Source organism: Tiliqua scincoides, chromosome 2 (genome assembly GCF_035046505.1).
Source record: "Tiliqua scincoides isolate rTilSci1 chromosome 2, rTilSci1.hap2, whole genome shotgun sequence".
Taxonomy (NCBI): domain Eukaryota; kingdom Metazoa; phylum Chordata; class Lepidosauria; order Squamata; family Scincidae; genus Tiliqua; species Tiliqua scincoides.
The window spans coordinates 49,255,336-49,282,615 of NC_089822.1; the positions used below are offsets into that span (position 1 = coordinate 49,255,336).

A 27,280-nucleotide genomic window follows, 5' to 3' on the forward strand; every position below is an offset into this window, starting at 1 on the left:
GATCCAGAAAAGCAACATATAATTTTTGATTTTTTAGCCTTGTGTACTTGTCAATCAAATGAGCTAAAACAGCACAGTGATCAATTGGTGAAGATCCTTTTCGAAATCCTATCTGATCCCACCCTGGAAGGCCCAGATCTTCCATCCAGGATAGCAGCTTGTTTAAAAAGATGTTTTGCATAAAGTTTTCCCCCCACTGATAAAAGGCTTATAGGTCTAAAATTGGAGGGATCACGATGGTCGCCTTTTTTGTAAATAGACACTATAGTTGCATTTGTCCATTCAGCTGGTATTATACCTGTTTGGTCCACCACTGTAAATAATGAGGATAGAATAGGGGTCCACTTTCAGGATCTCCGACAATACTAAATCTGGCCCAGGAGCTTTCCCTTCTCTTATGCATTTTTACTCAGAACCGAGTTCTATTTACTTCCAAATAAATGCAGTCTGGTAAATGAGCCAGAGAGTATGTGAATGGCCCAAGGTCACCCAGTAAGCTTCATAACTGAGTCGGGAAATGAACTCAAAGTTCTAGCCAATACTCCAACCACTACATTACACTGGACCTCTTATGAAGGATAATACTAAGCATTTGCATAGCACTTTTGAGTATTAAGTGCCTCATGTGTATTATCTTGTACTCTTTACAATACCCCTATAAGGTAAGGATTATTATAACCATATTGCAATTGGGAGACTGAGAAGGATGGTTTGCTTAAGGCTACCTAATGAGTTCCTACAACAGGTAAGATTCATAAACCAGGGATTTTCTGATTTGTAGCTTAGCTCTCAGTACTTGCAGGCATATCCCTCCAAAACAGACATTATAGCAATGGCCACGTTGACAGCACCAATCACCTGTTTCAGGGGGAGCACATTCAACACCAGGAACTGCTCAGATGTCATGCTTACTGATGTGAATCAAACATAGAAAAAGATCCTTGGGTGGAAGCCTGGCTCTCTGGAAGGAACACCCTTGTTAGATCAAAGCAGTTATATTTTTTGAACATTTAAAATGGTAATAAAAAGAAGGTTATTTTCCTTCCCATCATAAGTTTAAGCCAAATTGAGAAGCCTTGGAAGACTAAGAGCCCAATCCTATCCATATCTACTCAGAGGTAAATCCCATTGTAGTCAATGGAGCTTACTCCCAGGTAAATGTGAATAGGATTGCAGTCTAAATGTGTTAAGAAGAAAAACCAAACATGGAGAGATGAAAAGTCCTTTTAAAAAAAAATCTTTTTTTATTAACCTTTTCCAGTTATCATATCTTCAGCCATGTACTTCAAAAGCACTTTTTCATTCTGACAGTATCTTCTTAAACTTATTTCTAAGTGTTAATGCAGGGGAGATTATAACTCTTTTATATACTTATACAAAGGGAAACGTATGCATGTCACGCTTGCTCTGTCTACCCTAGTGTGCAAGAAAATGAAGCAGGAAGTTTGTTTACTTTTCATTCAAACATCTTTTCAAATCGTTCACAGTGGCATGTTATTACAGCAGACAAGTAGGGGGTTTTCACACCACATTCTTTTGTACGCCTAATCTAAGGGAACAAGGTTATAGTGCTTCAACTCAGTATAACAAAGTGGTGAATCGTTTGCTTATCAAAAGTGCTGTACCCAGTATGTCTGATATGTAGCAGTCTTATTAAAAAAGACAGTAACTTCCTCTTATGCATAATAATTTAACATCACGTAAAAGATAATGAGCTAGCATAGCTACAGTACAGGCTGAACTGACCACATTAAATCTAAATTTAATCACAGGTTGCCAAACAAAGTTAGCCATTGCAAACTGCAAGACACAACTATTGTTCAGCCAACTGTTAAATTAAACTACAGTACTGAAAGTTTGAAGGATGAGAATACAGGTGAAGAACTCAAGCCATATCACTCATGAGAAAATGTATTCCGCAGAGTTAGTTAACAAAAGTTATATATTCATGGAATTTAACCTACCAGTATTTAAGAGATTCTAATTTTAACTTTATTCAAATATCAATTTATTGCCTTCTTATTAAATTTACTGGAAAGACATTATGCAGCAATTACTCATATTATTTTTCCCCCAATGATTATATTATGTTTTTATTCTCTAAGCCACATTGGGAAAACTATGTTTTTTAAAGCAGGGTTGTAATTAAGAAAAATAAAAATAAGTCTGTACCAGGGTTTCCATGAGGAAATAAGGAAGTGAATAGGAGAAAAAAATCACTGAGTACATTCTTAGAAAAATCCATCATACAGTACTTAAACATGCTGGCCTACAATTTGCAAGTTTATGAGAGTTTCTACATTTATAATGCATTCCCTCATCACAGGGAAGAAATGAAAACCTTATGAAAAGGCATAATTACAGTGCATAATTTCTGTATGTACTACTGAGCAGTCAGAAATGTCAATCCAATTATAAAACTGTGAAAGTAGAGGAGAAAATACAGTAGTGACTCAAAATTGAGAAAATTAATTCTAGCAGGCTCTACTTCAGCTGCTGTGCCAAGAACTTGTTAAGCAGTGAATTAAACAGGTGATATCAGGACAGCTTTAAAGTCCTGACTAAAAAAAATTTAAACTAAGTTTATATAAAAATCCAGCTCTCTTAACTGTATGGCTAAAATATTATATAACATCACAATATGAATAAACTGATGTAGTTAATTACAAGGGGCAGCATCCCAACTAGCACTTCGGCTGTTAGGAGCTCCTTTCTGTTAACAGAAGGAGCATTCCACTTGTACAGGTCCCCTTGCATGAGAAGAAGACTCCTGTTCCCATAGGGAGGTTCCATTCCTAAAGGGAGCTCCCAAAGACAGACGTGCTACTCATGATGCTACCCAAAATATTTTAACGTTGACAACAAGCTTCCATTGTGTGACACAAGATTAAAAGAATTACTTTTCCAAGTCAAAACTGAACCTAAAGGCAAAATGAATTTATCATAGCAAGACATCTTCTGGCATAGAAAACAGTTTTTGAGAAACAGCTCTTCAGTCTGTTTTCTATGCCAGAAGATTTGTCTTGAGATACATATTCCATTCGACTCCCTATGCAGGACCAGCCCATCCGTGAGGCCCACTAAGGCACCTATTGCCTTAGGTGCCAGAATGGCAGGGTACTCCCCCATGCTGTCTGCTAGCTCCTCTCCAACATCCTCCCACTCCCCGGATTCAAAAAGAGAAGACAAAGTGTGGGGGTGGGGAGGAGGGTGGGCTAGAGAAGAGCAGCAAAAGTCACTTGACGGCCAGTTCCCCTACTATTTCTCTTCTGTATATCCGGTTGCACTTCTGTGCATCTTGCCTTTCACATTTCTCACACACAGCGACATACAATTTGTCTTTCAATGACATAACCTGCCATTGCAACCATTGCAAATTCTTCCAAGTGAAGAAGCATGAATATAGTATTCCTTCCCCCCCCAAAAAAAAAACATTTACATGATTTAACATAAGCATGTAAGCTTTCTTTCCTCTCCAAGTGAGGAACAGACCTACCTGAACTATCAGCTATTATCTGCTTTGGGAAGACTCCACACTGCTGAAGATTCCTGCAGACAAACTTCTGCAAGTTCCTCCCACCATTTCTATACAAATAGGAAAAATAAAAACCACCAGGCCTTATTATGGCAGGAGCTTACTTACAAAGCACAATGGAGTGCTCTGGCTTGCCTTTTATCCCACAGCTGCTATTGGCAGCTTTAAAGATACACAGTAATATTTTCAAAACAGAGGAGATAAAGAACATACAGGATTCTGCTTGAAGTTCTTTCAGTACATTCAGCCACTGAATTCCCCTTCTTAATACAGAGAACTGGCACTACACTAAATATTTCAGATTATCTCATAGTCTTACTACATTTTTTCTTGAACAAAGAAAGCAAAGAACAGTTATCTGTGTCATAGGGCACAGGCTAAGAAATAAAATATTCAGCACCTTTGAAAGGTATTGATGTTGGTTAAGGCCTCTGCTTTTGTTCCCCGTGTTCTGATGCTATTCCAGATAACCACTTTACTTTCAGTTGGCTTCAGGGTATGACGCTGCTTCATTTTGCCACATCAGGACAAGCTTGTGGCTCTCTGTAATTTCTGCAGGAAGAATGTACCGGGATAGGCTTTTTTTTTTAAACAGGCAGCATTTGTATATGTTGCCTTGCTTGTGTTTCACTGTGTTCATATTTGTGAAAGTGCTCCAACACAATTTGGTTTGCTAATAGTATTGAAAAGGTACCCAAAGCATGGTCTACCTCAGAGCCCCCACATCTTCTAATACAATCCTGATGTATGAATAGTGGGGGGTACCAATGCCCTCTCACTTATGGCTCCTTACAAGCTGGCTTCAAGACTGTCTGTAGGAAGATAAATCTACTGTGACATTATCACTAGGTTGAGAACATAACAAAATTTATCCTAGAATGGTCTGGACACCATAAAGCTTTGCACTGCCCATTCATGAAGTGGATTAAAGTGGTCACCTCATATTCAGTCAACACATATAATAATAATAATAATAATAATAATAATAATAATAATAGTAGTAGTAGTAGTAGTAGTAGTAGTAGTAGTAGTAGTAGTAGTAGTAGTAGTAGTATTTATATACCGCCTTTCTTGGTCGTCAGAGTTCTCCTCAGACTTTATTCAAGGCGGTTTACAAAGGCAGGCTGTTCTAAATCCCTGTAGGGATTTTTACAATTGAAGAAAGGTTCTATCTTTCAGGAACCACAAAATTTCAGATGGATCTTTCTAATCTGGTATCACATTCTGGCCTCCAGTTTTCTCCCACGCAAGCTGACAAGCAGCTCCTTCATCTCTCACATGGAGGGCAGCCACTCCATGTGAGAGATGAAGGAGCTGCTTGTCAGCTTGCGTGGGAGAAAACTGGAGGCCAGAATGTGATAAAAGATTAGAAAGATCCATCTGAAAGGTGAACTCTGACGATATTGAACAAAAGGTGAACAAATCCACCTTCGCTCACACCAAAGAGCAGGTGGAATAACTTGGCTCGGCTTGTCAGCTGCTTCAAGGTTTCACCATTCACGGTGCCGGTGGCCTCGAACTGGTGACCTGTGGATGTTATCTTCAGGCAAACGGAGGCTCTACCTTCTAGACCAGACCTCCTGCCCAGGTAGGTACTATGTAAAACCATAAAAACCACTTCCATGACAATCACTTTCTAGTTAGTAATTTCCTGGACGGCTGGTTATATAGCAAGTGTTACACATGTAAAAACACACACCCTCATTTTGAGTGCCTACAAATAGCAGTAAACTCTTCATGAGAATAAGCTGCTTTGTACCAAAAAAAAAAAAAAAAAAAAAGGCTATGTGGGAAGTGGGCTGAAAGGCTCCATAAAAATAACACCTCCAAATAAAAATTGAGAACTCCAAACACCTACACAAACCACAGCCCAATTCAGGCCCTCTCTCCCAAGAACTTTTAGCAAGTATGTAACTTTCATTATAACTGGAAGAAAACGCTCTAGTGTTGGCTATTCGAGATCAGAGAGAAGAAACTAAAATTAATTTTCAAAGCATTTGCACAGAAGTTAAAAAGATATAAAGAAAATGCAAAACATCCAGTTTACTCTCCCTCACTGATGCAGATTAAAGGAGGGGCTCCATAAAAGCCAGCGTTGCTGTTTCAACTTAACCCCATTTTGACATCAGAATCAAGTCCAAAAGACACAAGATAAAACCAACATGGTATAATTAAAGGTGGATTCGTTACAATTTTAGAATCACAGCTGCTACCAACACCACGAAAGAAATGTCTGCCTCTAAGCTATGTTCTCTAATACTGAATGCGGTAACTAATTAACACGTGCTTTCAGAAAAATGTTTCTTGACAACCAAAGCCATTTGTTGCATTTATTCAATATCACCAACTTTTTAATCCTCTCCATAGGACTGTATCTGAATGAAATACTGGCTATAACAACTCAAATACCAAAGTAATTAGGGACAGGAATATTCTCCACATACATACTATTTATGTCTTCTACAGTATTTACCTTTCCAAGTGCTCTGCTATGAATCAGTGGGGAAAAAAAAGATATTCAAGAATAGAATTAGTTCTCAATTGCCTGCAAGTAGATACAGGCATAGGGATCACTTTTTTGCCTTTAGGTGCAACAAGTAAAAGAAGAAAAAGTGATATGTTTTCTTCTTCTTACTTTGGATAATTTCCTCTGTTAAAAAAACTGCAAAAAAGTTTGCCTACTCACTTGTTCCCTACCAGTTTTTAGGGCTGGCCCACCCATGAGGCTCACTGAGTGTGATGGAGCCCGTTACTTTGCCTCCTCCCAAGGGGGGGGGGTCTACATCATATAAGGACATAGCGGGGCTCTGCTGGTGGGGAAAGAGGGTAAAGAACAAAAGAACACATGGAGAATGTCTGCTACTCTATTTCAGCTTTGGTTAGAGTAAGCATGAGTAGCAGACCGTCTCCATCAACTTTGGTTATTCATTTTCTTTCCAAGGGTTCTGAATATGCCTTCAGACCTCTTTTTACCACACTTCTTGTGCCCTCCCCACCTTTCTGTCGTACTGCTCAGAGGAAATGCCTTTGCCTCAATCTGCCCTGGCCCATTCTTGGGTCTTTCTGAACCAAGCTGTAAAGCCGATCAGGCAGCCCTAGGCCTAACTCTGGGGCCATGAAGGCCTGGCATAAAAAGGGTTTCCCCGAGGTCAGGAAGGGTACAGCCTTATACCCCTGGAGATCATCCATAGGCCAGGGCACATTGTTATTTATTTTCTTGATTCACCTCTCTCCTGATTTTTGCCTTTTCACGGCTTTGTATGCCCCTTTCAGTACTGAGTGCAATCCTCCATAATAGGTCAGTACATATCTTAGTTACAAATTGTGATCCTATGAGAATATATATGGCTCTTCTTCCCAGCAAATTCTCTACATTTATTCTTCTTATTGCTGTAGATTGAATGAGTTTTTACCACAGTTGCCAGCACAAGAAACCAAGTCTTTCCATGACAATCCAAAAAGGTCTCAGATTCTATGGCAAGTGTTCTTCCAGACAGGAGCAGAGACGGGCACCAAAGGCACACTTGGTATCTGCAAACCATGGAAGGATGGCGAGCCCATTCTTTGGCTGATCCTTGCAATTTCAACTGTCAGATCCACCTTGGGTAGCAGAGTCCAAAACTTCTACTATTCCCCTCCAAACCTTCCCTAATTATTATCATTAATGATATTTATATACGACAGTTCAAAAAAAAGGTAATTCATAAGGCAGTACACATAGCTAAACAAATCAATAAATGGTTCCTTGTCCCCAAAGGGCTCACATCTTAAAAAAAAAAGTTCAGATGCATCATCAGCAATAGCCAATGGAATAGACACCATGCTGGGATGAAGAGGAACAGTTCATCATTCTCTGCTAAATGTAAGAGGGGACCACTTCTAAAAGTTGCCTTTTTGCCCAGTTTAGTATTATTGTTTTTCTTTCAGTACCTCCTCCCTCCCTCTCTCCCTCTCTCCCTCTCTCTCTCTCTCACACACACACACACACACACACACACAAATGTAGCATGTATAAATGTAGTCATGCTTCAGCCACAAAGGAACCTGCCATCTGAACAACTCTTAAGTAATCCCCTGATAAAGCTCTGTGAGCACTGGGCACAGAGGGCATTTTTAATAAAGCAAAGTTGAGACTCAACAAAATCAGCGAATATCACATTTTCTATTAAATCATTCCCTCTTTTCTTAAGAGGGAATTCTTTACCTGCTTAGGAGAACAAATGTCAAGTTAAACATTTTCAATGAGTTCTCTCTCTTTACCAGTGATTTTCAACCTTTTTCATCTCACGGAACACTGACAAGGTGCTAAATTTGTCAATGCACACCATCAGTTTTATGACAATTGACAAGGCACACCACAATGCCAGTGGGGAGCTCAAATCCCCCAATGGCCCTACTAATAAATGACCCTCCCCCAAACTTCCACAGCACACCTATGGACCATTCACAGTACATCATTGTGCCATGGCACAATGGTTGAAAATTGCTTCTCTACACACAAGTAAACATACTAAGCAAATCACTTACCAGCTGGGATGGGCAAATCCAGCGCAACTTAACTTAAGTCACAAGTCTCCACCCCCGCGACTCGAATCATAAACAAATTATAACGGGGGGGCACTTTCCGAGTCACCTGGAGTGTTTCGGCGACTCGAAAAGACTTGAGTCGTTCCCTTTAAAAAGCTAGTCACAGAAAAAAGGGGCTGCTAATGGTGTGTGTGAGTGTGTTGGAGTTCTCTTTAACCACTCCCCTGCTGTCCTCATCCCATCTGTAAACAAGGCAAGTGAGAAAATTTGCAAGAGAGTGGGGACAGAAGAAGCAAAAGGGTCAGGAGCAGCAGCTACGAGACTTACCAGGATGACAACGCTTTGTAGCTCTACTCAGAAGTAGTCCCATTTGCAATGGTTGTACAATGAGGCTCCCTCCTCCTAAGTAATAATGGAGCCATGCATTTGGAAAATGTGATCTCTACGAACTGCCTCCTCCCCCTCCCTGGGCTTCTTCAGCCAATTCCAAGGCAAGAACCCCCTTGGACTCTTCTTTGTGCCCTACCTCAGCCAAATAAATTATCAGACCACCCATCCTTCTTCCAATGATAATAAGTAATTTCGGAACTGGGCAAGAGATCCTGCTCCCACCTCCATCCCCCTCCCTGGGCTTCTCCAGCCAATCCCAAGGCAAGAACCCCCTTGGGTTCCTCCTTCTGCCCAACCTCAGCCAAAAAAAATATAAGACCTCCCATCCTTCGTCCAATGATCATCAGTTATTTCAGAGAAGGGCAAGAGCCTGCTCATGCCTCCCACCTCCTATTCATTGCAAAAGAAAAACATTAACCCTTCCCTTGCTCCTGGCTGGAATTTCCCTGCTGCTTGCCTGGTCTGAATGATGGCCCCATGAGGTTTTTCATGCCATAAAAACAATAAGCATGCACATCCACACAGAGACAGACTCGAGCCTGCATGTGTGGAGACAAGTGCAGTCAAGGGGCCCTTGACTCGAGTCTTTTGCTGAGTCTTCCACCTGCACGACTCGAATGTACACGAATCAGCAAAAATGGGCATTTTCACAACTCAAACTCGAGTCACCTGACTCAAGTTCTCATTCCTGCTTACAAATGAGTAGGTGAGCAAGTGTGACACATCTTAAATCATCTACCTAAGCAGCCATTTTACCCTGCTTCATGACAAGGCTGACCCCGATTATTTGGGAGTAGCTGCCATTAAAATTAATAGTACTTATTTTTGATTAAACATGTATAAGATTGGGCAGCACATGTGTTCTTATAGCTAGACACAGGATTTCAACCGGTTCTACAAGGAGTAAAGATAAATAAGTGGCTTTTGTTTTGCTAACCACTACATCAAAGGCTTAGAAAGTATCTCAACTGAAAGAAAATGTCAAGCCACCCTGGACTCCAATGGGTGCAACATTTTGTCCTAGGTTCTCTGTTATATTCTTCACTGTAAAATACAAATTGGGTGTCTTTTCCTCCCCTTCTACATTTGTTTGTCTGGTCTGTTCAAAGTGTACAGAGATCCTGATCTCAGTTAAGTTCAAAGAGCAATGGCATGAGAGCTGGACCAGTATAATACGTAATAATGTATGTTGAGATGTGTATTCAACCCCACCAATAGCTGGAGCAGTGACCTATTCAGTTCCTAATTTAAAGACTTAAGACTTAAAGGGGTGCTCTCTGCTACTTTGGCTGAACTTCTCGTTTGTCTCTTCCTGCGATGTTGTAATATCTCTACGCTTAAGTCGCCATGACCAATTATTTCTCTTGTTTTACTTTGCAGTATAAAAACACTTTGTGTAACTCAGCTCAGCTGAGGTGTGAATGAGTTTGTTGTTTGCACATCTCTGCTAACAAGTGAAAACCTTCGGAAGAAATAGCAGTATATCAAGAAAATGGATTCTCAGAGGGATGCTGCAGTGCAAGGGGAAGAAGTTACAGAAGACACTGTCTTCAACTTAATTCACTTCTTGCACCTTGAGAATATATTACTACTTGTAATTAAAAGTTCTCAAAGCAAATGTTTCTTGTAGTTTTTGTAGAATATGCGACTTAAGAATTTCAGAGATTTTGTTTCAACTTCAAAGATATTGTGCAAGTGTTTTTTTTTAAAATAAAAAACATGAATAGCGTTTTGCTCACTGGGATTGATCCAAGTCTACTGCGGCCCCGATTTCACATCTGTTCTTTGAAGAAGTTTCCACCATATGTCAAAACTTCTGTTTCCATGGTACTGTCACATCTAACTTAAAATGCACAAATGATTCTATGCATATCTTCAAAGGTAATCTCATCAGTCTTAGAGAAAGTTCTTCAGAGGCTTGCTAGACAAAGAGGATTTTTTTAGATAAAAGAACAAACATCTTTGTTCAGAAGGTCCCCAGATAAACTTATTCAGATGTCCCACATGCAGAATTACAGAATTAGGTCTTGTCTATGTACAGACTTAACCTGAAACATGTAAACAGAATTTCAATGTATTTCAGCTTATATTCAAGTGAAAACTTTTTTCCCTCTTTCAAAATACCAAAAAGAGCACATTTATGCTTTGAAATAAATACTGTGTCCAGGCATACAGTTGTACTATAACTAAAACCCTTTTCAGACGTTCATAAATCAACATACAGTCAAAGTGTGGAGAGGGAGCAAAATCACATTCATAGTTCCAACTACCACCAACTTCTATAAGAACAGCCCCACTGGATCAGGCCATAGGCCCATCTGGTCCAGCTTCCTGTATCTCACAGCGGCCCACCAAATGCTCCAGGGAGCACACCAGATAACAAGAGACCTCATCCTGGTGCTCTCCCTTGCATCTGGCATTCTGACTTAGCCCATTTCTAAAATCAGGAGGTTGCACATGCACATCATAGCTTATAACCTGTAATGGATTTTTCCTCCAGAAACTTGTCAAATCCCCTTTTAAAGGCATCTAGGCCAGATGCCACCAACACATCCTGTGGCAAGGAGTTCCACAGACCAACCACACGCTGAGTAAAGAAATATTTTCTTCTGTCTGTTCTAACTCTCCCAGCACTCAATTTTAGTGGATGTCCCCTGGTTCTGGTGTTATGTAAGAGTGTAAAGAGCATCTCTCTATCCACTCTGTCCATCCCCTGCATAATTTTGTATGTCTCAATCATGTCCCCCCTCAGGCGTCTCTTTTCTAGGCTGAAGAGGCCCAAATGCCATAGCCTTTCCTCATAAGGAAGGTGCCCCAGCCCAGCAATCATCTTAGTTGCTCTCTTTTGCACCTTTTCCATTTCCACTATGTCTTTTTTCTGATGCGGCGACCAGAACTGGACACAATACTCCAGGTGTGGCCTTACCATCGATTTGTACAACGGCATTATAATATTAGCCGTTTTGTTCTCAATATCTTTTCTAATGATCCCAAGCATAGAATTGGCCTTCTTCACTTGGGTCGACACTTACATCGACCTGTTCACCACCACCCCAAGATCTCTCTCCTGATCTGTCACAGACAGCTCAGAACCCATTAGCCTATATGTGAAGTTTTGATTTTTTGCCCCAATGTGCATTACTTTATACTTACTGACACTGAAGCGCATCTGCCACTTTGCTGCCCATTCTCCAGTCTGGAGAGATCCTTCTGGAGCTCCTCACAATCACTTCTGGTCTTCACAACTCAGAAAAGTTTGGTGTCATCTGCAAACTTTGCCACCTCACTGCTCAACCCTGTCTCCAGGTCGTTTATGAAGAGGTTGAAAAGCACCGGTCCCAGGACAGATCCTTGTGGCACACCGCTTTTTACCTTTCTCCATTGTGAAAATTGCCCATTGACACCCACTCTCTGTTTCCTGGTCTTCAACCAGTTCTCAATCCATGAGAGAACCAAGTGTTGACCATTCTTTCATGAGCAGAGCCTACATGCTTACAACTTGTATGAACATAGTAGACTCTCTCCATGGAGTCAAAGACCCTAAGTGCATATTGTATTCACTTACAATTTGTACACAGAGTGGCTCTGTTCACCAAAAAAAATAATCAATTCATGGAGACTGTTGTGGAGACAGCTAGCGTAATCCTGCTTCTTTGCCACACACTGACTATACACTCATTTATGAATCTGAAACCGGTATAAATATTGATGGGAATTAGAATCAATCTAGCTAACAGGATTCTAATTCCTTCAGTATAAGAATAAACACAGGAATAATTTTACTGCTTTTCCTAGCTTAAGCAACTTTCTATCACACCACATTAGCTCTCAGTTTTAGAACATGACAACTTGGATGTTTGTTCATTCAATCCCATGAGTGGACAAGGAGACCTTTAAAAGAAGGAAAACAAAACAATGCAAAGCTACCTCTTCCTTTTAGCATTGATCTACCATTCAGGAACGCTTCTAATTCTATTTTTACTTTTTAAAGAAAAATCAAGCTACTGATGTTGGATAAGCAGCCAGCTACTGTCACAGTTGTCCTAAAAGGGAAGACACTCCAATACCCAACAAGATTAAACATGTACACAGCCCAAGTATTCATCGGCAGGAAATTCTTGCTGTGCTTGGTACATCCAAAGCATGAAAAGGCTTCAGGTAGGGGATGCTTTTGAATTCTATGAAAAACTTGTATGCCCAGCTGTGTCAAGAAGATAAGAACTGAAAAGCAAGTAGATGCTCTAACTTCAAGGCAAAAGAAAGATCCACAGTTTTTGGATTTATCCGTTTTGAATATATTACTCCGACACAACATCTATAATTTAGAAACTTTTTAGAAGTCAAGACAAATGGGTAATGTATATTTTTTGCATATTATTGGGGGTAGTATATCAAGTAGCATTGTTGTACGTTCTCCATCCATTTCAGCATAGGTTTAGTGCATACTGTCTATTGCAGTGGTTCTCACACATTTAGCAACAGGACCTACCTTTTAGAATGAGAATCTGTCAGGACCCAGTGGAAGTGATGTCATGACCAGAAGTGACATCATCAAGCAGGAAAATTTTTGACAATCCTAGGCTGCAATCCTATCCACACATACCCAGGAGTAAGTCGCATTTACTGTTGTTAAAATAATATACATAGTAGCTTGTTCAAAGTATAGGTCTGTAACATTTCCCCAAATGCAGTCACAACCCATGATAGCATCAAGTCTAACATAATAAAAATAAAATATTGAAATGAATGGGGACTCTCCTGAAATTGGTTCATAACCCACCTAGTTTGAGAAACACGGGTCTATTGAAAACACTGTGATATATTCCACCTGCAATTTGGTGGAGTGTGTACATTGATATCTTTTTACGGTGCGCACTGGCATATCTATATCTATTTTTTTTAGTACACTTTAACAGAAATAGGGTCAAGCACAAAAAGTCAGGAAGGAAGCCAAATAAGCTGCTATTAAAAAAAAGAATAGGAAAGGCTGGGTGTGTTCACTAATGATGCAGATCAAGACAGATTTCACTAAACAGTAACATTTTACTTGGCAGTTTTACAAGTCGAAACTCTGCAAAAAGGCAACTCCTGGTTTATGCATTAAGCATTATTATTCTTAACAATATTTTTTCTTTAAAAAAAAAAAGAGACAAGTATGTCAAAATACCCTACAAATACGTGTTATGAATTCAGACAAATGCATCCTAGTTTTTATTGCCAATTTATAAGATTTCAGATAAATGGTTTTTTACTTCAGGTTTCTTCTCTGTATTCATTCACTTTCCAGTATGTTCCTTTCCATTTGATTTCAGTCTTTAGTCACTCACCCATTTGTAGAAACACATTCATTTGGAAGTAAGATTACCCATGGACAGAATTTACTTCCCAATAATTGTTGTAAGGATTACAGCCAGTGGCATCCTTGTTATGCTTCTCTCTTCTGTTTCAATGTGAGGACTTTCCTACAGATATCCCCAGCACTGTGGAATGATATCCCTGAGGCAATGCACCTTCCTTTTAAAATGTTCAGAGGCAATATAAGGCCTTTTTATTAAAAGAGCCTTCAAGTTAAAGCTAAGGCTATTGGGTTGGGTAGTTGTATTGATGCATTTACATTTTTCATGGTTGGGTTTAATACGATGTTTTCTTGTTGTTGCTTATCTATGGATTTTGTTAGCTGCCACAACCAGGGTGATGCAAAGTGGAAGCTGAAACATTAATATTACTTAAGTTCTGAGACCTACATAGAACCCTTATATGAAGTTGCTATGAGGAGAAACAACAAAGAAGGGCTATTCTCTTATGGGTTTCCCAGAAGCACCTGGTTGGGCACTGTGAAAAAGAGAACACTAGACTTAGTGGACTTCTGCTAGGCTCCTGCAGTACTGAAGTATTCACTGAATTTAAAAATATATGTGATTATGCTATCAAACATCTTTCCTTCCATGTCAAACTATAATGCAGTGTTATAATTTATCCAAAACTATAAATGTTTTATGTTTAGAAGAGGCATTTAATTAAATCCATACCTATATGATTACCTAAAACTGCATACAATATAGTATAAAATGTCCTGTACAGGCAAACAATGATTTAGCTCCTTCAAAATACAACACTTAATTTGGACACAATGAGTAACACTTTCTTTCCCTCCACCCTATGAATTCTTCCAACTTTATGACTAATTTCCACATTTTCATTAGGATGTCTTCACCTTCCCTCCTACACATTAGCACTGAACATATCCAACACCCATGGGAATCAACCATACCTGCTTCTTTCTTGCCTTATGCCATTAAAAGAATATTGGGTATAGTTTAAAAAAATGTAATCTGTTTTAAGACCAGTATCTTGCTATTTGAAATAATAATACAATAGTTTCACAAGTATTTGGAGTATGCATAAACCAACATAGTCAGCCAAACCCATCCCAGATGGGTCGATACAAGCAGATCTACTGAGAAAAAGATATTTTGAAAGGTGCCTAACGATATGAAACTAACAGTGATATTGATATAGTGCTTCCTGAGCAAGCAAAATATTCACACATATCTGATGTTGTCCATACAACAAAGGACAACGATGTCCTTAGTTAGAGGCACCTTTAAGATCAGTGAGGCTGAGAGGGAGTGACTAGCCTAAGGAAGGCCACCTAATGAGTTCATAGCAGAGGTAAGATTCAAACCAGAGAAGTCCAGACTTGCAGCTTAGTCTTAGTCATTGTCATACAACCAGAAGCAGAGCTAGAAGAGAGGTAATGTGGTAAGTACGGCATGCTACGCAACATGCCATGTTAGCAGACCCTCCCCCTCGACCTTGGAGCCATTTGGGACTATGATGGCAACATACCATCACTGCCCTGAATGGCTCTGAGGCCGAGGGGGAGGGGCCGCTTACACAGCACGTTGCTGAGCATGCCGTACTTACCGCCTCCCCCAGCTCCGTTTCCGCATACACCAGCTCTGAACTGGTTGCCTAAACAAAAATTAAACTGATTTACACGCTATATAAGCCTATTCTAGGGCCACCGCTGATGCCGAAACCAAAGATCATCCCCCTTACCTGGTGGTATGTCAGTTGCCACCTCCCTCACTCCCCCTCCTCAGATTTAAAAAAAAAAAAAAAGAGAGAGGAACACTGAACACAACAAAAATGGGAGGAAGAGAGTGATGAGCTAAAATGTATCCAATGCTCCAGCTCACCACTCTCTTCTCCTTCACACTTCCCTTTGCATTATGTGCCTTTTAAAAAAATCTAAGGAGTGGGAGATGTAGGAGCAGCAGCTAAGATAGTGTCCCACCGATCAACTGCTCCAGGCAGCATCTTGGCAAGGGGCAGGACAGGTCACACCTGATTCATATGACCTCATGGCAACATGACTGCTCTGGCATATGTAGAAATGTCTCAGTCACCTGTTCAAAATGTGAGTTGCTCAATGGCGTGAGCAACACAACTTAGTTTCTATGCATGCAACTAATCATAACAACTGATCAACCAATCATTACATTCTATGATTCTATTGTGCAAGACCCTCAGCACACACCCATCAACTAACTAGTTTTTGCAATACAAACACTTTTTTCCCTTGAGGAATCTCGCATGACAACCTGTTCATCATACGCTGTCCTGTCCTATGTGTGGGTCATCCAAATTCTTCTGGACTGAGGCAGGTTAATTTAGCGCTGCTTTTCCTTCTGCACACTTTTGCTTTAGCTGCTTGCTCTCATTCTGTCCAGTTCTTTGAATTATTGGCCCAACAATAAAAAGCAACTGAGAATGTATGGCCACTCATTTCAACTCTTGGCACATTAATTGTGCTATGGGGAAAACTAGGCAGTTGGCTATGGCTTCCCATAGCTGCTTAATCTCCAGCTGAGTAACCCCTGCCACTTGCACAGCTGCAGCTTCCACAGCTCCATTGCAAAGGCAGTTATACTGTGTCTAATGAAGTCATAAATCTGTCCAAAAAGGTGCAGCGCAATATTGCATTGTCTTGTTGGAGACAAAGTTATCACATTATTGTCACATCTTATACAAGTCCAATACTGTCTCAGCAACCAAATTGCAACACCAATGGAAATTTCATCATTTGAGTTCTCTCTTAAGCACGGTCGTCTCAAAATTGAGATTCTCTCATCCTCCAAGTTAATATAAACCTTTTTCCTAATCATAATTCCGCAGTTGGTAGTTTCACTAATGTTAGCAATTTTCAATGAGACAAAAATGACTTATTTTAAAAGGGGACATCCTAAAGTGTTCAGTCTTTCAAAATGTGCTGCTTTTACAGTAAAAGTTCAAATTAGACATGCAAATGAAAGATTATTAAATTTAAATAATATAATGCCAAGCAATGTTTTCTGCTTGCATTACGAAATTACCATTCATTAAATCCACTATAACAGCCCCATCCAAGAACATTATTGCTCAAACCTCAGGCTGACCAGGAGGTAACTTCATTTAAAAATTAATGGGTTTCTGTCGCACTGTCATGCCAGTTTCATTAATTTCGTTAGATGCACCCTGGGAAAACAAAATGTCTCAATACTCATTCATTACATGGTTATTCCTTGGAGAACTCAAAATTGCTGGTCTCATCTGTAAAGATGCAGGAAAAAAAAGTAATCTATTTCAAATAATGACAGCCATTTTGAAAAGTGGTTAATTTATGGAAAGACTTGCTAGATCTCTTGTTCCTTCCAATCTTTTCCAAATGGGTGCCAGAAATATGAAAAGTGCTAAAATAATATATATGAATGATACAATATGTATTGAAATAAATTAAAAATTCAGATTCCTAACTAGCTTGTCAAAATTATAAAGGGGAGAAGTCTTTTTCATTCTATATTAGAATAGAAAAGCATAAATTCTAGTTCTACAAGCTCTCTCTTGTGCAGATATGAGCAACCATTAGTAGTAATCATTATTATTGGCTCTCTGTGGCCAATTTCAGAGGAGGTGCTGTTGAGGTGCTGATATAGAGCACTCATACTGGTTTCCAGAAGGAAATTGATAGCATTCACTGACTGTGATCTGGCCTCATGAAAAACTTCCCAAACAACTACTAAGATGCTGGAAGAAATAGGAAGGGTACAGGGCTAATATGTCTGTTTCGAACTCACTGGCTCCTAAATTAGGAACAACTGGCTGGCCAAGCCAATGATGTGCTCCTGAAGCCTGCCTACTGGGAAAAGGTAATGCTTTTCAGATCTATACACTCAGTCAGGTTGACTATCCTATGAGGCAGCACATGACAAGATGAGGCAGCATGGGAACTCCAGGTTATGGCCCAAGTAGGATACGGCTTCTTCCCTCAATCATAGTGTGTCCTTTTTTAAATATAACCTGATTTTAGAATTAATTCTGAGTGCAGTACAACCAAAGTCTATATTTACAATCTGTTAAAGCTGAATCCATCATCTTCTACAAAAGAACATGGATCTAAGTTTTTAATTTTCTACACAACAGTGAAAATAGTGTGAAGGGGAACTTAGGGGAACTTGTTTCAATTTTTGGTCCCGCTTAATTGGCAAAAACTGTGTTCCGCATTGCAAGGGCAACAGAGATGTGGGGAAGGATCTCAAGATTTGTTGCAGTCACAGAAGCATGGCAATACAGTACCAGCTTGATGTCAACTGTGTACATAAGCACTTCTCCAACCTGAGCAACTCAAAAGTATTCTGCTTTTGTATTAGTCACGCTCTCATAGATCTCTCCTCCAGCATCCAAACCCACTCTAAACTCTTTCCTCTGCAAATGTTGACATGGGTTCAAGGGTCTACTACTGGGTCTCACCCCAGCACTGTCTTTTGTAGTGGCTGTTTGCTGGTGTTCTTCTGCATCCTTTTAGATTGTGAGCCCTTTTGGGACAGGGAGCCATTAGTTGTTTGATTTTCTCTGTAAACTGCTTTGTGAACTTTCCATTGAAAAGTAGTATCTAACTACTACTACTACTACTACTAATCATAATAGTTTCATACTAGCGAAAAACACTCCCAAGTGACCAAGATGTAGACCACCTAAATGACACAAGATTAAAAGGGCACCTTAAATGGAAAGACACACAGATCTATTTGTTTAGAAGTTATATATCTCCAAGAAGATCCTAAATCTTAAACAACTCTTACAGACCAATCCTACCCTACCCTCCCCCCACTGGTGCAGCTGCACCAAATATGAGTGTGCTACATACAGCAAAGAGGGGGCAAACCAGGAGGCTCTTTAGCTGGCACAACTCTGAGGAGAGAAAGAGGGCAGGGAGGCTGCTGCCATAGAGGATGGCTCCACCATGTGCCATTGTTGCCAGTTCCATCCCCTCTTGTAACCACTCTGCCCTTGCTCCTCCCCTCTCCCAGCCCAGTCTTGCCCCCTCCATACCCTCCCCCATCCCTTCTCTTGCTGGCTCCGACCTTCCTGCTGGCACTCTGGAAGCGGGCAGTACCGAAACACACTTTATGGCTGCTTTACAGTAGCCACCGCTGGCTGAACAGGCTGCCTATTAGGATTAGACTACCCATTAGCTTTGGGGGAAGCTATACCACAGTAATTCTGTGACATTAATGAACGTGCTAAATCCATTCAGAAAATATGCTTCTGTGATGGAACAGCTTGAATTATTATTTACGCATGCAATATAGATACACTAGCAGTGTTTGTGCAATGGAGATATACGTATTTACAATTAACAACTAACTGGTAACCTAATTGTAATGTACGCTAGTTGAATATCAACCTGTTACTTCTCTTAATTTTTTCCCCCACTGTTAATTTGCTTCAGGGTTGACATCTCTATTCTGACATTTCAGCGTGACATATTCACTAGAATTTAACCCCCAGGTATGAATTAGAAATAAATCACTGTATTCATTTATATTCTTCTCAGAGAGATTCTCTGAAGTAGGACTCATTACATACCACATAGCTATGCCTCTAAGTTCAAATAAAGGCAAACAATGCAAAGCTGGTTCTATTCCCAACCTTATTTTTATCTTGCCAATCTTAATAGCAACTCACTGGACCAAAGATTTTGTCACTTCATTGAGCTTCCAGGAAGAATATTATGGCAAGGGAATAACTACCCTAACTCCAGCTACTGACAAGGAAAGGAGCAATTCAAGGGAGCTTGACCCCCTCCTCTGTGCCAGCAAAGGACAGTTGGTTATTTGCCCAGACAAGCAGAAGCAACGGGAAGCCCCCTATGGCTTCTGCTGTTGGCCAGTATGCAGATGTGCACGTGTATTTGTACAGTTGTGTGCATTCATGTTTTGAATTATGACCACAATTCATTGAGAAGCATTAGGTCAAAAGGGGTTACAAATCTTTTAAATACATTATTTGGATGACATCCAGAGTAATGCTTCCATGAATAGAAGTGCACTCCAAGAACAAAATTCCCTTCAAGAACGGAAGAAGCATCCTGCTTGCGCAAGGGGTTCTTGCCCAAGCAGAATACGCCTTCGGTTCTCAGAGTGGATTTCCATACACAGAAGCATCACTCTGAATGCCACCCAAAAATATTACAACCATTGTCTTAATAAAAAATGGTGATATCCAGGGAGAATTAGCAGTTATGACTAAAGCTTATCTATGCTACAGACCTGTAGTATGTTTAATTTGCATGTTTAATTGTAAATCACACTGGGTGGTGTCCAGAGCTTTAGGTGCAACTGTGCACCATGAACAGGAGGGAAGTTGCACTCTAATATCCTTGCGTGAGCATAACTTTAATTTTGGGAAAGGAGGCTACAAATTTCCAACAAAGAATTCTAAGCGCCTCACAAAACTACATGTCCCAGGATTCTTTTGGAAAAAGCTATGACAGACAAAGTGGTGGAAGATTAAAACCACAAATCAAAATACAGAATTAAATTATAATGTATTAGTGACCTGAATCCCACATTGCTATCTTCAAGGGTGGCCTAATTGTGCATTTTAGCCCCATTTAATTCAGTAGATTTAGAGCGGCCACATATTTTATGGCAACAAAGTTAGTTTCCCTATAAAATACAGAGGACCCTCACTTTACAATCCGTTAATATTACAATCAGAATGAACTCTCCTTAGTAAAACAAGATTCACTACACAATAGTCACTTTATAAACTCACGACTATTGTCAACAGGACCTTGAGAGTAATAGATAAACCAACCAGCAATGCAAATGCAAGCATTTGGTAACATCTCAGCCAACAGCATTGTTTTTAACATTGAAGACTGTGCATAGGGAGAGAAGAATACAGCCTTGTAATTTGCGTTTTATAATCACAAGATTGTGTAAACTGATAACCATGGCTCCTAGAGAGCACAGTTGGCACTAGCCTTCAGAGAGGGAAATAGCTTAGTTCTGTAAACTAATCTATAGAACACTAGTTCACAAACAGTGGTCTGTAGACCACAGGTGGTCCATGAGACCCTGAGAAGAGGTTTATGAGTTTTCAGAATAAAAAGACTGCCTCCTGTCACTTTCAGTATGTCACTGAACAAGCACTCTCCCAAGGACCACCAGCAAGGGTGGAGAATGGACTGCCCACAGCTGCATATATGGGTACTTTGTTCTCCATCCTCTCTGGTAGTCCATGGGAGAGCACTCACTCAGAAGACACTTTCCCATGGACCATCAGAGAGAGCAGATAATGGACCACTCATAGTCACAGCTAGCAACAAAAGCAGCAACCCACAAATCTTCTCTGTAAATCAGTGGTTCTCAAACTTTTAGCACCAGGACCCACTTTTTAGAATGCAAATCTGTCAAGACCCACCAGAAGTGCTATCATGACCGGAAATTACATCATCAAGCAGGAAAACATTTAGCAAGCCTTGGCTGCAATCCTACCCAAACTTACCCTCCTGGGTAATACCATTTACTATCATTGTTAAAAGCACATACATATACATTGTTAAAAGTCAGTTAAAAGTACAGAGCTCTAACATTTTCCCAGATGCAGTCACATACCATGGTAGCATCAAGTATAAGATATTAAAAATATTGAAATAAATGAGCACCCACCTGAAATTGGCTTGCGACCCACCTAGTGGGTCCCAACCCACACTCTGAGATACACTGCTATAAATAATCAATCTCTAATACATCTTCTCTAATTATTACAAATGTAATTGTATTTTATGAGTGGAGAGGGTGGGAGTATTGCAGGTGGCTCACGATGATCCAATTTTTGCGTCAGTGCTCCACGGGCTCCTAAAAGTTGGGAACCACTACTATAGAACTTTAGGACTTCAACTTCCGAGGTCTGGCAATGGATTGCTCAAAAATGCATCATTGGATTTGCCTTTCAGTATTTTCACAATACAATGGTGTCTCAGGAATAGATTACTGTTGCAAAGTAATGCATACATTCAAGAGATTATTGCAGCCAATCCTGGTTCCCTAACAAGTATACTCGAATGATACACATCCTTTTAAAACATATCATAACAGCATTTTACATGTTACATATTATTATTACTACATGTACACTTAAATAATCTTAGGACTCAATCCTCTCCAGCACAAGAGCAGTGGCTCCAAACAGCCACCATCAGATCCTGTGCTGGATCTGAGCAGGCTGGAAGTCTCCTCAGGGGAAGGGGACATTTTTCCCCTTACCTCAAGTAAAGCCCCACCCTTCTCAATCAGACTTCTCAAGACTGCACCAGCTAAATCACTGGCACAGACTCAAGAAGCCCCAAGTCAGGCTTCCAAGCCCAATATGGGTAATAGGATTCAGCGGAAGAAGCCTCCGCCAGTCCCACCCCATTCCCTGGGCAAGTGCCTCCCCCTGTACTGCCCTTCCCCTCACCAACCTCCCGACACCGCTTGGCAGTTACCTACATGGTGGAGGTTTGGGATTGTTCTGCAGTGTTGACAGAGTGACACAGGCCTCCCTGCCAGTGCTGCTTGCTCCCCCGGTGGCGCAAACCTGCCTTATGTTTGCTATACCTTTTGTTTGCACCTTACATTTGTGACACCCCCTGCCAGTATTGGAGCTGCAGTGCTGGTGGTAGGGCAGCCCTAGGATTGAGCTGCCTAATGTACTCTCCCCCCCCCCACCGCCTCAAAACGTGCACTGTAAAAAAAGGTCCTTGTGCTCAACTAAGGAACAAACTAGATAAGGTGCTGAATTCATTCATTGACATTTTGTTCTAAGTTTGGTTCTACTTTAAAGTGACAGCTATGAAGTGCCCCAATTCAAGCAGGAACAATGGCACTTTCCCTCCATGCCATTTTCCCAAATACCCCTTAAAGTCGCTATATCCCCAAAGGCACCATTGCAGGAAATGGCAGTTTCAGGGAAGGGGCGTGTGTGGAAAATGCCACAGAAGTAAAACATTAAACAACTTTGCTCTGCACCATGGTTAAAAAATAAGCTTTTAGTTATACAATGGTGACATTAATGTCACATCTAGTTTGGCCCTTACTGCACCCCAAGGACTGCAGTGGTCTGGACATTGAGCAGCAGTTTGCAAAATCATCTTTCGCTGACACCAATGCTAGGTTTTCCACTTGCAGCAAACAGCTTTATACAGAAATATAGTCATGACCAAAGTTCACAAACAGGGTATGAACTATATGCTCACTAGAGAGATATCCATTGTAGATAGACATCTTTTAGCAGAAAAACTTCACTACAGTTATAAATATATAATCCTTTCTTTTCATATAAGACACCAACATTAAGATAATAAACATATGAGACAAATAATGTTACAGACCTACTAAAAAAGCCAAGAGAATACAACAGTGGTTCTCACACATTTAGCACCAGGACCCACTTTTTAGAATGAGAATATATCAGGACCCACCAGAAGTGATGTCATGACTGGAAGTTACATCATCAAGCAGGAGAATTTTTAACAATCCTAGGCTGTAATTCCACACTTACCCAGGAGGAAGCCCCATTGACTATCAATGTTAAAAGCATATACATAGTAACCTGTTCAAAGCACAGAACTGTAACGTTTCCCGAAATGCAGTCACATACCATAGTAGCATCAAGTCTAATATATTAAAAATAAAATATTGAATTGAATGGGGACCCACCTGAAATTGGTTCGCAACCCACCTAGTGGGTCCCAACCCACAGTTTGAGAAACACTGTAATAGAGACATAGACATTTGAGGCACTTGAAAGTTTCTGAAAGGAAATAGCTTTTATCTAAAAGTATTGTAAAAATGCCCTTTCATATAAAATATAAGATTATTTTGAAAATGCATAGATAGACTAATGCAGCATTTCCCAAACTATGGGTCACGACCCATCTGTGAGGGACACACCTCCATGAGCACTGGGCTCAACACAATGCTCCCTATAGCCCCACAATGCCTTACTGGGAGGCTCTGGAAGCTGTTTTTGGGTCGTGCCAGACCCACAACCCACTCTACTGGCCTCCATGCACACCAAATGCTCCTTGGAAGCAACTGGAAGCTACTACCAGTTTGCGAGCACAATTCTGGTTTGACTGGAAGTCACTTCCAGTCATTTCTGAGGGGCATTCTGGGGACCATGAAGGTCTACAGAGTGGGTTGTGGGCTCAGTGCAACCCAGAAGCAGTGTCTGGGGCCTTCCAATAAGGCTGTGTTTCTCAAACTGTGGCTCAGGACCCACCAGGTGGGACTCAAGCCAAGTTCAGGTGGGATCCCATTCATTTCAATATTTTATATTTAAAATATTTAATTTTATAATTTAATTTTAATATTTAAAATATTTATTTCTAAAAAGTGAGCCCTGGTGCTAAATGTATGAGAACCACTGCAATAAATCCTTTCCTGGAGTGAAAAGGCAGGATATAAATTCTGCAAATAAATAAATAAATAAGGCACTGCAATGCTACAGGGAGCATTGCATCAGGCCAATTCAACATGGAGTCATGATCCACTACAGAAGATGAGATGGGTTCTGGTGCTGAAAAATTTGGAAACCACTGAATTAATGTATTTCACTAATAGGTCTCTCAGAGTGACATATGCTATGCAATAAATGATGTCCATTCTGCTCTATAAAACACAATGCATGATAGTAATGAAACACATGTACAAGGTCAGCCCAAGATAGTTGTGGCATATAGTTCACCATATCACCACACGTACCCAGTGATACACCAGGTCCTCATCATGTTCCCTTAATTTAAAAAGGAAGAGAGGAATGGAGTGGAAAACAGGCAGAGCGGAGAGGAGACTGGTGGAATAGAATGTTGCAACACTTCAGCCAACTGCTGCTCTAGACACTTCCTCTTTCACTCCATTTCCCACATTCCAATGTCTACCCACCTCTTATCGGTCTGCAATCCCACCATCACTATCTTTGTCTTTTTCATCCACATGGGGAACCTGCAGCTCTGCCACTGCTTCTTGTAAAGTGGCCAGACAGAAGCCTTGGAGCAAACCTCCCAGCATTCTCTCCAGCCACTTCATGAGAAGTAACAGCAGAGATGCAGGTCCCAAACAAGGAGGGAGACGGGAGGATTTATCTCCTAGCGAAGAACCTGCAGCTCTGTTACCCCTTCTTTAAAGAAGTGGCAGCAGAGAAGCAGGCTTCAAGCAAGGAGGTAGGCCCTTCCATGATCTTCAAACATACAAGATGAGAATAGGGACAGCTAGCTGAAGCCACCAAAACAGGCAGTGGGCTAGAATAGCAGGGGATTGATAGACCCCCATCTAGCTTGTTACCTACCCAGCCCTTTGCCTGAGGTGATGGTTTCAACAGGCCTCATGGTGGGACCAGCCTTGATTTCTTTCTTCAAATTCAGGGAATGGGATGAGCAGTGAGAGCAGGCAGGTCAACTGAGAAAGGCATCCCGGCCAATCTTTCACCAGAGAAGACAGCATCAGTCAGGCTCATGAACAGGCCAACCTTGTAAATTTAAGTCTGAATAAAAAAAAACTATAAAGAGAAGATTTGCCTCTATAGTCTTCTTCCCCAAGAAGGAAAAGTAAACTGTCCCATATACAATTCTAAAACAAGGAACTGAAAATGGCCATTTACAGGACTGGGGCCTTCAGATCTTGCATTTATAAGCAACCAGCAGCAGTTTTCAAACTCCAAGGGAGTTGAGCCCCGCAGTAAGTCCTTGTGGGGGCAGGGGGGAGGCAGCGATCCCCAGGATTGCATAGCTAAGGGGGCTTGGCTGGACTTACCAGAGGCTCCGGCAACTCCCCCCCCAACGCAGGGAGTCCTGTGTGAGCGTCTGTCTCCTCCCTGCCTCCTCACTGCCCCCGCCCCTTAAGGGGGTAGAGGCCAGGGCCTTCAGGCTGGGGCGCCCCAGTTGGAAAAACCCTGAACTAGGGTTTCATATTTTTGTTGACTATAAGAGTTTTCAAGACTGGGACATAAACCAAGCAAAATTAAAGCACTTTTATGTCCTGCTTATTTCAATGACAATGTGAACCACATACTGACATATTCATGCCCTTGTCAAAATCAGTAGGAAAATGTGCTTAATGTGATCATGAATCTAGTGCTTAACTGAATCCTAGGTGGGTGCTGACCAGGGCTCAATGCTTTTGAAAAGCATGCTTCTTATGCAACCTTGAGTACAAACTTACTAGGCGAACATAAAGCATATTTATCCTTGTGTGTATATTTTAAGAGTATTTTCATATATAAAGCAAGACTATTTAGCAATCATGGTGCTCACACACTGGCATACCTGGTCGGGGGTCAATGGGTGCAAATGCCCCACGACACCATGTGGGGGGGTGCTACCACAATCCACTCCCCCCCACTTCTTTTTTTTCCACAAAAAACAAGCAGTTTTTGAAAATTACAGTGTAAAGTGACTTGTGCAAAGCCAAGAAGCAATCTAGAAAACAAGGTTTTCAGAAGGTTTCACACTACTACACAAACTTCTGCAACCTAGATACTAAGTTTTTATTTGCGACTTTTTACTATTTCAACTTCTGCTCTGGTAATGAAATGTGATGCAAAATTAAATGCCACTTGACATGCCCATTTCCTGGTAGAAGCAAGTCTGTTTTGATAAGCATTCAATCTGAACTGCGGGTTTCTAGGCAGATTTGCTCAACTCCAGACAAAACATTTCAAGCAGGATTGACAAGTGCCTGGGTAACCCCACTGAAAACATAACAGTCTGCACCTACCTTTATGCCCTGCTGCTGGGTGGTGAGGGTCAATTTGGTTTCATCCAGAAGCAGAACTTCACAATAAAATTCCTCTGGGACAGCACAGAAACAACCCATGGCTGATCAATGCTTTGATGTCTGAAGACAAACTGGAATACGAGATGAAGGCACCTCCAAGCCCAGGAATATTGGGGGGGGGGGTAAGCAGAGTGTTAAAACTCAGTTGCACAGGAAAAATTATTTGGCTCAGCAATCCATATGGAAGAAAAGAAGGCAGCAGGTGATCCTTTGCTCTTCTGAAGTTGAGACTCCACTGCTGATCGGGTGGGTGAGCAAAATCCTTTTCGCTAAAGGCTACAAAAACAATCCTCTTTAGTCATCACGTAGAAAAAGTGGAAGTTTTTTCATGCCGCCCTGTGGTTGAAGGGGGGAAAAAATACATTGGTTGCCATGCAGTAGCAATAGTCATGGATATTAAAGTTTTTACAGGTAAGTTCCTACATCCCAACTGCAGTTCAAGCACCTTCTGGCTCCTTAGGTCTCTTTGTCTCCACTATCCAGCCACGTGAAAAACCACTGAGTGTAGTGGCAGGGTTGGTGTGGTGATTAGTGCTTAGACTGCTCACTGGAAGCAGGCAGCACCAAGTCCTTACAACACCCAGAGAAACATCACATCCCTTGAGGCCTAGGAGTGAAGCAGCCTCCAGCCACTGCCCTTCCAAACCCAGGAGCCGGTGCTCCTTCTCCCCCTGAGGTG

At 41.0% G+C, this 27,280-nt stretch overlaps 1 protein-coding gene across 2 annotated transcripts in view; it reads right to left on the reverse strand.

Moving 5' to 3' along the window:
- Positions 1-26,640, reverse strand: part of EPB41L4A (erythrocyte membrane protein band 4.1 like 4A) — a 102,550-nt gene extending 75,910 nt beyond the window's left edge. For both annotated transcript variants that reach the window (XM_066613999.1, XM_066613998.1), the window contains exon 1: positions 26,542-26,640. In XM_066613999.1, the coding sequence (XP_066470096.1) occupies positions 26,542-26,640 (99 nt within the window). The remainder of the gene's footprint in view (positions 1-26,541) is intronic.
- Positions 26,641-27,280: the final 640 nt, after the last annotated feature.